This window comes from Mastomys coucha, unplaced genomic scaffold (genome assembly GCF_008632895.1).
Source record: "Mastomys coucha isolate ucsf_1 unplaced genomic scaffold, UCSF_Mcou_1 pScaffold21, whole genome shotgun sequence".
Classification (NCBI taxonomy): domain Eukaryota; kingdom Metazoa; phylum Chordata; class Mammalia; order Rodentia; family Muridae; genus Mastomys; species Mastomys coucha.
This window is the reverse complement of record NW_022196904.1, coordinates 2,016,001-2,029,129: the sequence shown is the minus strand read 5'-3', so window position 1 is coordinate 2,029,129 and position 13,129 is coordinate 2,016,001. Positions and strand designations below refer to the sequence as shown.

Below are 13,129 nucleotides of genomic sequence, written 5' to 3'. Positions count from 1 at the left end.
CCACCTGCCTCTGCCTCCCAAGTGCTGGGATTAAAGGCGTGCGCCACCACCGCCCGGCTTTCTTTTCTACTTTTTTTTGTTTTGTTTTGTTTTGTTATGTTTTAGTTTGGTTGGTTGATTTGTTTTGTATTTTGAGACAGGGTTTCTCAGTGTAGCCCTTAGCACCCTGAAACTCACTCTGTAGACCAGGCTGGCCTCGAACTCAGAGAACTGGGATTAAAGGCATATGCCACCACTGCCTGGCTTTTATTATTTTTAACCAGGATCTTGATCCGTAGCCCAAACTGACATCAAACTCCTGATAATCCTCCTGACTCAGCCTCCATATTTTTCCTTTGTAAGCTTGCTATGCTTGTTCAAAACACTCTTCATGAGACTTAACCAGAGAACAAAGTCTCTGTTGGGTTTTTTGAGACTTCCTTTGTCAATGCAATTAATATAAACCTCTTTACCTTAGCCTCAGGTAGGCTCTTCAAACAAGGACAAAAAGTAGCCACATTCTTCACCAAAATATCACAAGAACAGTCTGTAGGCCACACACTGAAATTCTTCTCTTTTGAGACCTCTAGAGCCAGGCTTCCACAGCTCAAATCACCCTCAGCAACAATGTCTTCTGTATTCCTACTAGGATGGCCCACTAAGCCCCATTTAAAACATTCCACTGCTTTCCAAATCCAAAGTCCCAAAATAGGCCTGTCACAGCAATACCCCACTCTCAGTACCAACTTCTGTCTTAGATAGGGTTTTGCTGCTGTGAACAGACACCATGACCAAGGCAACTCTTATAACAACATTTAATTGGGGCTGTCTTACAGGTTCAGAGGTTTAGTCCACTGTCATCAAGGTGGGAATATTACAGAGTCCAGGCAGACTCGGGGCTGGAGGAGCTGAGAGTTCTAACTCTTATTCCAAAGACATCTAGTAGATTGGCTTCCAGGCAGCTAGGATGAGGGTCTTAAAGCCCATGCCCACAATGACACACCTACTCCAATAAGGCCACACCTACTCTTCCTTCTCTTCCCTTCCCTTCCCTTCCTTTCCCTTCCCTTCCTCCTTCCGTCTTCCCTTCCCCCTTCCCTTCCCTCTTCCCTCCCCCCTTCCCTTCCCTTCCTTTCATACAGTTCTATTGAGCATCTGTCCTGCCAGCCTTTGTGGTACACTCAGGACAGGGATAATGTCCAGCCCTCTCTGAGTTTGCATCACAGCATGGAGATACAAAGCCAATCCTATGGACAGTTGACAGCTTCTGGGAAGCAAAGAGCTAGTTGTCTTTAAGGGTGTGGCCTCACCGGGTGGTGGTGGCGGCGCATGCCTTTAATCCCAGCACTTGGGCGGCAGAGGCAGCCAGATTTCTGAGTTCGAGGCCAACCTGGTCTACAGAGTGAGTTCCAGGACGGCCAGGGCTATACAGAGAAACCCTGTCTCGAAAAACCAAAAAAAAAAAAAAAAAAGGTGTGGCCTCACACTCCAAAGTATATGAGCAGCATATATTGGAATCAATTGGTTATTAAAAATAAAAAAGACAGCTACCATGAAGAGGGATGGGGAGGTGGGTTTAACTGGGAGGAGCTAAGGGGAGGAGTTGGGGATGAATATTGTCTTAGTTAGGCTTTTACTGGTGTGAACAGACACCATGACCAAGGCAACTCTTATAAAGAACATTTAATTGGAGCTGGCTTGCATGTTCAGAGGTTTAGTCCCTTATCATCAAGGTGGGAACATGGCAGCATTCAGGTAGGCATGGTTCAAGAGGAGCTTTCGAGTTCTATGCCTTTATCTGAAGGCTACTAACAGAATACTGCTTCTAGGAAGCTAGGACAAAGCCCTTACTCACAGTAACACACCTACTCTAACAAGACCACACCTACTAGTAGTATCACTCCCTAGGCTGAGCATATACAAACCATCACAAATATGATCAAAATACATTGTATGAAGTCCTCAATTAATTAATGTTTGTTTGTTTGTTTTTTGAGATAGGGTCTCTCTATGTAGTTCTGAGTGTCTTGGAACTCACTATGTAGACCAGGCTAGTCTCCAGTTCACAGAGATGGACCTGCCTCTGCCTCCTGAGTGCTAGGATTAAAGTGGTGCACCATTACATCCAGCCTTAAAAATAGCCTTTCTTTCTTTCTTTCTTTCTTTCTTTCTTTCTTTCTTTCTTTCTTTCTTTCTTTTTCCTTCTTTCTTTCTTTCTTTCTTTCTTTCTCTTTCTTTCTTTCTTTCCTTCCTTCTTTTGGTTTTTCGAGACAGGTTTTCTCTGTATAGCCCTGGCTGTCCTGGAACCCACTCTGTAAACCAGGCTGGCCTCGAACTTAGAAATCCAACTGCCTCTGCCTCCTAAGTGCTGGGATCAAAGGCGTGCGCCACCACTGCCTGGCTTAGTATTTATTTCTTAAGAATCAAATCCAAGGTTGCACATCATGATGCACACCTTTAATCCCAGCACTTGGTAGGCAGAGACAGGTAGATCTCTGTGAGTTCAAGATCAGACTAATCTACAAGTGAGTTCCAGAGCAGCCAGACAGCCAGGGGGTTTATACAGAAAAACCCTGTCTGAAAAAAAAGAAGAGCCAATCTGAAAGGTTCAGGGAGATGGGTCAGTTGGTAAAGTGCTTTCTATACCAGCATAAGGATTTGAGTTTAGTTCCCCAGAATCCACATAAATGCTGGGTGTTGCAGTGAGGAGACAGGAGGGGCCCTAGTTCAAGGAGAGACTGTCTTAGAGTTTTCATGCTCTGGAGAAACACCATGACCACAGCAAGTCTTATGTAGTGATAACTTTGGAATTTTTGTTTCTTTAAAAACACAGAAGTATTACAAATACGTGTTTTTTTTAATCCCAGGTGTGGGAATATGGAGCTGCTTCGGATTGTCCACAGTGTCTGACTATGATTTGCCTCATGCTCTAGCAGAGGCCTGGTTTTGCCAGCTGCAGTTAGTTTGTGTGACATTTGGAATTATGAGAACTTTTCAGAGGGTATATAAATGCTAGGGCCCTGAGGGTCAGGATCACTGTTAGTCATTTAAGGAGGTTGATTGTAGTTTCTTAGTAGCCATGGTCCAAGAAGAAGCAAAAGGAAAGAAATTAGATTCAGGGATTTTCCTAATTCTTCTCTCCCCTCTATCCTTGTTTCTCTTCTGTCTAGAATTAGGAGGTGGAACTGGGTGGGATAAAGGATGGGAAAAAGAAGAATCCACAAAGTAGCAAAGAACAGCTACACTCTTACAAAGGAAACCATTTCATTGGGGCTGGCTTATGTAGTCCAGGGATTTAGTTCATTATCGTCATGGCAGGGAGCATGGTAGCCTGCAAGCAGACATAGTGCTGGAGAGATAGCTGAGAGTTCTACATCGTGATCTACAGGCTGCAGCAGGAAACTGTGTCACACTGGATGTAGCTTGAGCTTAGGAGACCTCCAAGCCTGCCCCAACAGTGACATATTTCCTCCCACAAGACCACACCCCCTAGTAATGCCAAAGACATGAGTCTGTGAAAGCCGTTCCTATTCAAACCACCACAGAAACCTTGTCTCAAAAAAAGAAGAGCAATTGGAGAACAATTGGGGGAAAAGGACACCTGATTTCATATTATGAACATTCAAACAAAATGATTCTAATTCTGAATATTAGGACAGGAATCCGAAGTTCCTTGTCTAGGAGATGGCTGGAGCAGAGGCGAAGACCTGGGGCTGAGTTTCCCTTAGTCCAATAATTGTAGCTGAGTGTGGCCAATACTGGCAGGTTGGGGAGGAGGGGGAGGAGGGACCCTGGGCCATGTCTTAGGAAAAGATTTGGGGTTTCACAATAACCCAACCATTGTCTCTTTCTCTCCCACATACATCTACATCTACATACCCACATAAACATGTATACACACACACACACACAGCAGTCTGCAGACAACTACTGCAGAGTACTTGTCTAGCTTTGGCAAGGCTCTGGGTTCTATCCCAACCAAATCAACATCAACAAAAAAATAAAGAAAACTCATGTGGGGAGAGTGTTTTCCTCAGCTGCAGATCCTGAGTGCACAGGTTAGGAGTCAGCTCCCTTTTAGAGAAGTCTATATCCATGCTTTGGTGTTTATCTTCTTCTTACCAGGAAATTCCAGAGACTACTTAGGGGCTGCAAGCAACAGAAAAAGCACCTCTCTTTGTTCCTAAACTCTATATTAAAATATCTTTAATAAACCTCAACCATGCTTCATTGAGAAAGAAAGAGAACAGGAGCTGGCCACCATCAAATTGGTACCTCAGAATAATCAAAAGATTACGTTAGGTGACCTGGAACAGAGAAGAGAAACCAATAAACAGTGGTGGGGTTTAACCGGAGAAGAGAAGTGGAGATGCAGGATTTGCATTTTTTGGGTATAGTTTTCTGAAAGAGAAATGAAGATGAAGGATTCGCATTTTTTTTTTCTTTTGGTATAATTTTCTGGAGATAAACTTGGCTGGACTCTTTGATTGCCAGTAATGTAATGTGGTTGATTACTCCTTTTCCACGGAGAGTTGTGTAAATTCGTTGAGAGTTCATGGGTTCATTGGGTCTGTGGGGGGAGGAGGGAGCTGAGAGATAAAGGAATGACCCAGGAAAGATGAGACTAGTGAAGAAGGGGGGAACATGTCGGTAGACAAGAGAACCCAAAGCAAAGACATCTGCTCTTAGTGATCCCAAGGCAAGAGCAGACCAAGATGGCAGGGATCAGCTCAAACAGGCAAGTGTGAGGGAGAGGTCACGTGGAAAAACGCAAAAACAAGTAGTTGACTGGAGAAGTGATGCTGTCAGAATAATAAGGGAGATCAAGATGAAGAGATGCTCCTCAGATTCTGTATCATGGAGATAGGACTTCTTCACTTCCTCATCTCCTTTGCCTGCAGATTCAGAAGATCCTCAAAGAGCCAGTCCCAGACATCGGACTCTTAGGCTTCCTCCAAGGCAAGAAAAACTCCCTGTTGCCCAACTCCAGGCCCTGACTTGAAGGAAGCACCCACCCTCCTTGTCACCCAGACGTTGATGGATGACTTTTCCTTCATTCGTGGATCCCAAGAGTGGTGCCGTCCGCCAGGAGAACCGCCCCCGTGGGAGAAGAGGCGTGGTTATGTCTTCCGATTGGGCAACTGGCCCCGGAAATGCAAATGAAACTCCTTGATGCTGGGTGGGAATTGGTTTAGAGAAAGGTGGAGGTGGGGCTGGGCCCCGGGCCACTTCACGAAGCGGGAAAAGGAGGGGGAACGAATGTCACAACTGGGACCCGGTCTTAGAGAATAAACATTTATGTGACTGAGGACCGAACCATTATTGGGTTTTGGGGGCATCACGGGGGCTACAGGGGTCTGTGGGAGGAAGAAAGTGGGGTCTCCTGCAAGTGGGGTGGGGGAGGCGCCTCTCCAAGCTCCAAGCCGGCGAGACACAGGCGAGGGCTGGCAGCGGCCACATCTGCACTGGGGCCGGTGCGCATCTGCACAAGAAAGAGCTGCCGGCCAGGGTCCCCGCCACGCAGCCTGCCGCCCCCACCCCCATCAGCGCGCGCGCGCCCAGCCCCGCTGGCTGGCAGACACGCGCTCGCTCTGCCTACCCTGACTGGCCCCCACGCTGCCACCCCCGATTCCCTGAAGGTCCCGCATCCGGAAAGTGAGGTGAGCGCATCCGTACCTGGTGAGAAGGGGTAAACTGAGGCACGGGAAAAAGAGGAATGGGGAGGAATGGACAAATATGTGAATGGATGGGATGGACAGTTACTGCTCCGTGGTCCTTACTCGCCCAAGACGCAGAATTCTGCAGCCCCTTTGAGATCAGAGTGTTCAAACTCTACAGACGCCCCTCCGCCTGCACCGCGTCAAACCCTCACCCTAGATTCGCAGACTCCATCCTCAGCCTGGGGGCCTTTGAAGGCATCCCGTGTCCGCCAGAGATGCAAGGACCAGTCCAACCCCATTGACAATCAAACTCACCCACCGCCGCCGCGGATCCTAGCAGCCCAGCCCCCTCCCACCAGTTACCTAGCCCAGTATACCCTCCCCGGGGACCTAGGAGTCCCATCCATCCTCCGGAGCCCCTTGGGACACGGGCGTCGGAGCCCCGGCCCCCGCGTTCCGGATCCAGGTGTCCCCTCCGCACACCCAGCCCGAAGCCTGCGTCTCGAGGCCGCGCTCGCGTCGCCATGGCAACGGGAGTCTATTTTGCGCTGGGAACACACAGCTCCCTCCGCAGCGCCCCCCACCCACTCTGCTCAAGAGTGAGGGGCTCAAAGGGCGGGGAACAGTGCAGTGATGAAAATGAGACACTTAAAAGGGACAGAATCCCGGGACAGACATGCAGAGATTGAGAGAACCCCTGACAGATGAACTGGGTGTGGAAATTACAAGGAGGATACAGATCCGGGCGGGGGAGGTTGGGGATGGAGGGCCCAGACAGAGATCCGGACAGAGCCCTAGACAGACGCAGAGATGCAGAGGAACAGAAACAGGGACCCGACGGCAGAGCCGGGTTAGAAAGAGAGAAGACAACCGGTTGGACGTAGCCAGAGGTCCTGAGAAGAGGACGGACAGAGTCTCTAGGCAGGGACCCCAGACAGCCTAGACAAAGTAGCACTGCATGTGGTATCCACTCTATCCCTAGCAGGGATTTGGGGGCTCTTTCCCAGCGCCACAGTAGCCAAGACCCACTCCTCTCCTCTCCCTTCTTCTACAGGTCCCCAATCTTGCCTGCTTTCCGCATTCCTACCAAATCAAACCGACTTTCTAATCCCCGAGATTCCTAGAACCCTTTCCACATGTTCCTACCCCCTTCCCTGATCTGCGCCACCACCACCACCACCACCACCTCCGCAGCCGCCACCTGCAGACCCCATTCGGGCCATTTTAGAGACTAGGGTCCTTTATTTGGTTGTGCCCTCCCCATCTCTAGATCTCACTTCTCTCACTCTCTTTTACTTCCCCCTCCCAATCCTAGGGCCTCTGTTTCTCTCTCTGGGTCTCCCACTCTCTCTTTCTGTGTCTCTGTCTCTGTCTACTTTGCATCACTACCCGTCCTTCCGGTACCACCTTCTGTGGGTTTCTGTCTCTTCCCTGGCTGACTATCTCTGCCTTCCTCATTGCGTCTGCGTTCCCCTCTTCCTGGATCCAGTTCCTCTGTCCCTTTCTCAGTTCTCAGGCACCCTCACCACGCCTTCCCCCACCTGCTGCTGTTCTCTTCAAGGACCCTCGGGAGGCACTCCGATCCACCCAGCCCAGCCCAATTCTGAAATCCTAGCCTGCATTCTCCACCCCCAGCTGGCAGAGATGGGATAGGACTTGTTGGGGGCTTCCCATTCCGAGTCTGGCTCCTTTTCTCTGTAGCACCTTGTGTCATTCAAGTCCTGAGCTAGATTTGAGAACCAAGCAAGGTGCAACCGAAGGAAGAACCAGGGTTTTGGGCCTCCTTTCCCACCCACCCCCTCTGGCTGTGGAGGAGGACGTTGCCTTGTGAGTGAGAACTAGAGGTCGGGGGCGGTGTAGGGCTGGGGCGGAGTAGGAGATGGGGCGGGGAGGGGGGCGGGGCAGGAGTTCTCGAAAGCCAGTTGCAGATTCTGCGCAGCTGGGCCAGAGTGTGCTTGCACCTATAGGGCTGCATGACAGAGCTAGGATGAGGGTGGTCGCTTGCCTGCCCGCCAGCCCAGTGCAGGGAGCTGGTAGAGAGATGTAATGTTTCTGGTGTGCCTTAACATATGAGCCTTGAACACTGATAGTTAAAATATATACAAATGTTTATATATCCGCGTAGAGTGATCTATGTATGTGCGCACATACGCGCTCACACATATGCTCTTGAAGGGTGTATGTATAGGCGCATCACCAGGCTGACACTGAGTGTCCTCGCTTTGGGACTGCAGCATAGCTGCCCTGTGGTCTGTGTCAAGTATCAGTGCTGTTGTGAGTATGAGCAGTCTTGTGTGAGAGAAAGGGAGAGCCGGTCCCCTTGTCTCCAGCGTCTGCACTGCCTGCTGCATCTGGTTGTCCTCTGTCAACTCACAGCCTTTGAGTAAGGGAGACAGCTGCCTTCCGCCCCATCAGCACAGATGGCTTCATTCTTCCAGCCAGATTCCCATTGTACATGTCAGTACTCAAAGGGATGTATGAAGGGATCTATATGGCTGTGTCTGCTATCCTCAGAAAAGCTGGGTCTCTAGGTGTCTCACCTCCCTTGTCTGTGTGTGGCGGAGAAAGCCATCTAGGCTAGGTTCACAGCCTAGCCTAAGTCTGGTCACTGTGGGGCAATAGGACCCCTTTAGAATTTTGTTCTCACTTGAGGATTGGGGGATATGAATATCCACCTCTCACACTTGCTTCAGCATTTTCCAATATGTAAAGCTTTTCCTGAGCATTTACATGCATCACGCACTGGATCTGAGCGCTGTGGAGAGGCAGCAAAGATGTAGCTCAAATCATCCACCTCCACGGACATTCTAGTTCTAGTCTAAGCATTGAAAGGCGCACAGCAAGCAAGGCAGTGTGTGCCTCCTGTGACAAACACACAAGAGCTTTAGAAGAAATCTAGCAGGGCAGGGAATCCCAACAGGTCAGAAGCTGCTTTGTGGCTTGCCAAGGTAATAGGAGAGTGGTGCTGAAAGAAGGGGCTGAGGACTGTTAAGCTGAGATCTGCCAAACAAGACAGCGGCAATTGCTAAGGGAAGGAAAGGAGAGAGTTCTTGGACATGGCATGACCCCAGAAAGGTCTAGAGCACTGGTTCTCAACCTGTGGGTCTCAAGCCCTTTGTGGGTCACCTAAGACCATTGGAAAGCACAGACACGTTTACAACATTACAGATAAGAAGAAAGACTGGAAAGATGGCTCAGGGGTTAAGAGCACTGGCTGCTCTTCTGAGTTCAATTCCCAGCAACCACATGATGGCTCACAACCATTTATAATGAGATCTGATGCCTCTTCTGGCCTTCAGACATACATACATACATATATACATATATACATCTTTTTTTAAAAAAAAATAGCAAAAGAAATAATTTTACTGTTGGGGGATGGGTTACCACCCCCCATGAGGAACTTTTTTTTTTCCTTTGGTTTTTCAAGACAGGGTTTCTCTTTGTAGCCCTGGCTGTCCTGGAACTCACTCTGTAGACCAGGCTGGCCTCCAACTCAGAAATCTGCCTGCCTCTGTCTCCTAAGTGCTGAGATTAAAGGCATGTGCCACCACTGCCTGGCTTTGAGGAAGTTTTTAAAGTGTCACGGCATTAGGAAGGTTGAAAAACATTGACCTAGAGGAAAAGGAAAGAAATGGTACTCCAAGGCATTCCAGGTAGAGCAAAGATTGGCTTAAGTGAGTCAAGAAGCCAAGACATGGTCTGAGCAGGGAAGCTGCTAATGTCATCCACCCATTTTTGTTTGCTGTTTTGTTTTGTTTTGTGTTAAAGACAGGGTCTCATGTAACCAGGATTAAGCTTGCACTTGCTATGTAGCTAAGAATGACTCTAAACTTTGGCCCCTCCTGCCTCTGCCTCCCAAGTGCTAGGATGTGAAGTGGGAGCCACTGTGCCTTTCACCATTTTAAAAAGACTTGTAAAGCATGATTGGATTTGGTGGCCCATGCCTTTAATCCCAGCTCTTAGGACGCAGAGGCAGGCAGATCTCTGTGAGCTCAAGCCAATTTGAACTACAGAATAAGTTCCAGGCCAGCCACAGTTTCAGATAATGAGTCAATGTCTCAAAAATAAAATTTTAAAAATTCTGGTAAAACACAGATAAAATTTACCTTTAGCTATTTTAATGCCATCTTCCCTATGTTTTGTGATGATCTCTATCTAGTTCCAGAACATTCTTTTATTTTAAATACGTGTGTGTGTGTGTGTGTGTGTGTGTGTGTGTGTGTGTGTGTTACTCAGGATGATTGATCAAAGAAAGAGAGATGGGGCGGGATGAATTTGGGCTTCTTAGCTGCAAAGGGGTCAGCTTTTCAAGGGCCAAAGCCTGCACCACTTGGCAGAACCTCTTTCTTGTTACACAAAGGGCACCTTTAGCAAGTCAGTTTGTGCATGCCAAAACCTTTCACTTATCTAGGTGCTGTCTGAAGGAACCATGACCTAAGCTAGTCTCAGCCATAAGAGACTTCCTGGTTTGCCAGGTATATCTCTGGACTAAGTTGTGCGAGGCTCTGAGAATCCTTCAAAGAAACAACTCTTGGATAACAACCACTGACTGTTTACAAAAGGTTACTTCAAAGCCTAGGTGCCATCACCCTGGGATTCATGGAAAATGCAATGGCTCTGCTAAAATTCTGCTACATTTGTGTGTGTGTGTGTGTGTGTGTGTGTGTGTGTGTGTGTTTGTGTGTGTGTGTGTGTGTGTGTGTCTTAGTTCACATACAAAAATGAGAAGACAACTTGGAGAATCATTTTTTCACCATCTACCATCTGGAACCCGGGGAATCCAATAGAGCAAGCATCCTTAGCCACTGAGCCACCTTGCCTTCTCTAATTCCAGAACATTCTCCTTACTTCGAAACGAAGCCCTCTATGTATGGATCCATCACTTCTGTGTTCTTCCTCCCAGCTACAAGATATAAGTAATAAATAGGATTTCTATCTGTGTGGGTTTGACCACTGTGGGTCTTTCACATAAGTGAGATGATATACTGTATAATGTTTTATGTCTGGCTTCTTCCTCTTAGAACAACGTCCTTAAGATTCACCTATGTTGTAGCATGCAGAGTATCAGTGGGACTCCCCCCTCAAGGCTGAGTAATAGCCTCTGTATGGATGTACCACATTTGTTTACCTGTTCATCTGTTTACCAACATCTGCATCGTTTCCTCCTTTTAATCTAATATGTATAGAGATACTGTGGACTTTTGTGCGTGCATTTTTGTGGTCATTTGTATTTAGATTTTTGGAGGTAAACACAAAGGAGTGGAATTGCTGGTTCCTATGGTAACAATTAATTTGTGTGTGGTACTGGGGATTAAACCCTCAGCTCCAAGCATGCCGTGCAAATGCTCTCCCACTGAGCTACATGCCTGGCTCTCTTTGTGAGTCGGGGTCTTTCTTGCTAAGCTGACTGGGCTGGCCTTAAACTCACTATAGACTTGGGTGGGCCTTGAGCCTGTGATCTTCCTGCCTCAGCATCTCAAGCAGACAAGGCTAACAAACCTATGCTACCATATCTGACTTTAATGTTTTTAGGAGTCATGGAAGTCTTCATGTGAGCTAAGCCCATTCCCAAGGCACCCTTAAAACATACAATGTTCAGGCTCCCGGTAAGCACTGAAATACCCTGGGCTGGATTTCTGGGAGGGCTCTAACCTAGGCCCGAAAGGTGTGGACGGACACTCAGGAGGTAGAGACAGAAGGACAGAGTTCAATATCGGCTTTAGTCACAAAGTGAATTTGGGGCCAGCGTTCAATGGTTCAGCGGTTCAATGGACTTTATTACAATAAAACCAAGCAAAAAGTAAAGAAGAGAGCAGAGGAAGAGAGAGGGGAATAGGAGGAAGGGGAGAAAGGAGGAAGAGAGAGAAAGAGAGGGCGAATCCATATACCTGTAACACCAACGCTCGGGAAGCTGAAGCAGGAGATTCAATCAATCATCCATTTGAGGCTAACCTGGGCTACATAATAAGTTACAGACCAGCTACAGGATTACAGAGTGAGACTCTATTTGCTTTGTTTAAAAAAATAAGTTGAGACTCCATGTTATAAGAGGTGGAGCCAAATCTTGGGAAACCCCAGCACCCAAAAGCTATCTCCCTACCTCAGCTTTCAAGCACTTTGCTTGGCAATGTCTCTCTCTTTCTCTCTCTCTCTCTCTCTCTCTCTCTCTCTCTCTCTCTCTCTCTCTCTCTCTCTCTCTCTCTCTCACACACACACACACACACACACACACACACACACAATACACACACGTGTGCACAGTGGACAGAACGAATCATAAAAATCACCTAACAATGTTTACTTGAATACATCCCAGCCCCCTCCTTCCTCCTCTGCTGTGTTAGGTCCCCATGACTGTCACTACTCAATGTTTCTCCTCAGCAGTTTGAAGCACATGTGCCATTTTTGTCTAGCACCTCCCTCCTCTCCCTGGAAGGTCCACCCCAGACCCACAGGAATCTTTGGACTAATTCAAGGCTGTATTCTTGATGTTCCTGACACCCAAAAAGTTGTTTCCAGGAGTCCCTGTCCTATGCACTGGGCACAGCCTTTGCTACAAGCCTCTGGAGAGCTGTCTCCCTGGGCTTTGTCAAGATGCCCTTTGAGAAGAGGGAGAGCCTCTGAGAGGAAACACCCAGAGTCCACCTCTGCTTGCTGGCCCCAGCTCTGAACTGCTTATCCTGCCCAGTGGGGGAAGGGGGCTCTCCCGGGCCCCTGCCAGGCTGTCTTTCCACCCCCATATCTTCTCCGGCCCACACTGGCCTGTTCCTGACCTGCCTGGACAGTTGCCATGGAGACAGCTAGAAAGTCTGCCCTTCTGACCCACCTACCCAGTCCCATTTCTCATCTCATCACCCCCACATCAAATATGTTTCTTCCAAAACTGTGAACAGCAGTGACACTTGTATATGGGCTTGTGTGTGTGTGTGTGTGTGTGTGTGTGTGTGTGTGTGTGTGCGCGCGCGCGCGCTCGTGCATGCATGAGCGTGAACATGTGCATCTGTACGAAAGAGGTAGGGCATCTTTGGAGAATTGAAACCAAATAGCTGTAAGCCAGTAGTTCTTAACAATATTGCATGCCCACCACCAAGAGAACTTTCCTCCGTTTGTTTGTTTGTCTCCCTATGTATCTTTGGCTGTCCTGGAACTCATTTATGTACCTCAAGTTGGCCTCAAACTTGACACAATCCTCCTGCCTCTGCCTTTAGAGTGCTAGGATTACAGGCACGTGTCACATGCCTGGTTTGTTTTGTTGTCGTTATTTGTTTTGTTTTGTTTTTGTTTTTTAAGCAGTACCAGGAGGTATCTTAGGTTGTCACACACAGGCATCACCTGCATGTCAGTCAGCTGTTCTACAGGTATATAGGACAAAAATGTTTAATGATTCCTCACGTCAGTATCAGTATCCCTGCACCTATGTTGAGAGCAGGGCACGAGTTTTGTGGCTGAGCTCTCAACTAATTTTCATTCTCTCTCCTCTCCTCTCC

At 48.0% G+C, this 13,129-nt stretch overlaps 2 protein-coding genes across 5 annotated transcripts in view; both read left to right on the top strand.

Moving 5' to 3' along the window:
* Positions 1 to 5,287, top strand: part of LOC116101569 (isochorismatase domain-containing protein 2B) — a 21,407-nt gene extending 16,120 nt beyond the window's left edge. For both annotated transcript variants that reach the window (XM_031385180.1, XM_031385179.1), the window contains exon 6: positions 4,881 to 5,287. In XM_031385180.1, the coding sequence (XP_031241040.1) occupies positions 4,881 to 4,976 (96 nt within the window). In that variant the 3' untranslated portion in view covers positions 4,977 to 5,287. The remainder of the gene's footprint in view (positions 1 to 4,880) is intronic.
* A 57-nt stretch (positions 5,288 to 5,344) lies between these two features.
* Shisa7 (shisa family member 7) overlaps positions 5,345 to 13,129 on the top strand; it is a 19,999-nt gene continuing 12,214 nt past the window's right edge. For 2 of the 3 annotated variants that reach the window (XM_031385174.1, XM_031385172.1), the window contains exon 1: positions 5,348 to 5,634. The gene's annotated coding sequence lies outside the window, so the exon portion shown is untranslated. Of the gene's footprint in view, positions 5,635 to 13,129 lie in introns of all 3 variants that reach the window. The other variant, XM_031385173.1, reaches the window with a different exon arrangement.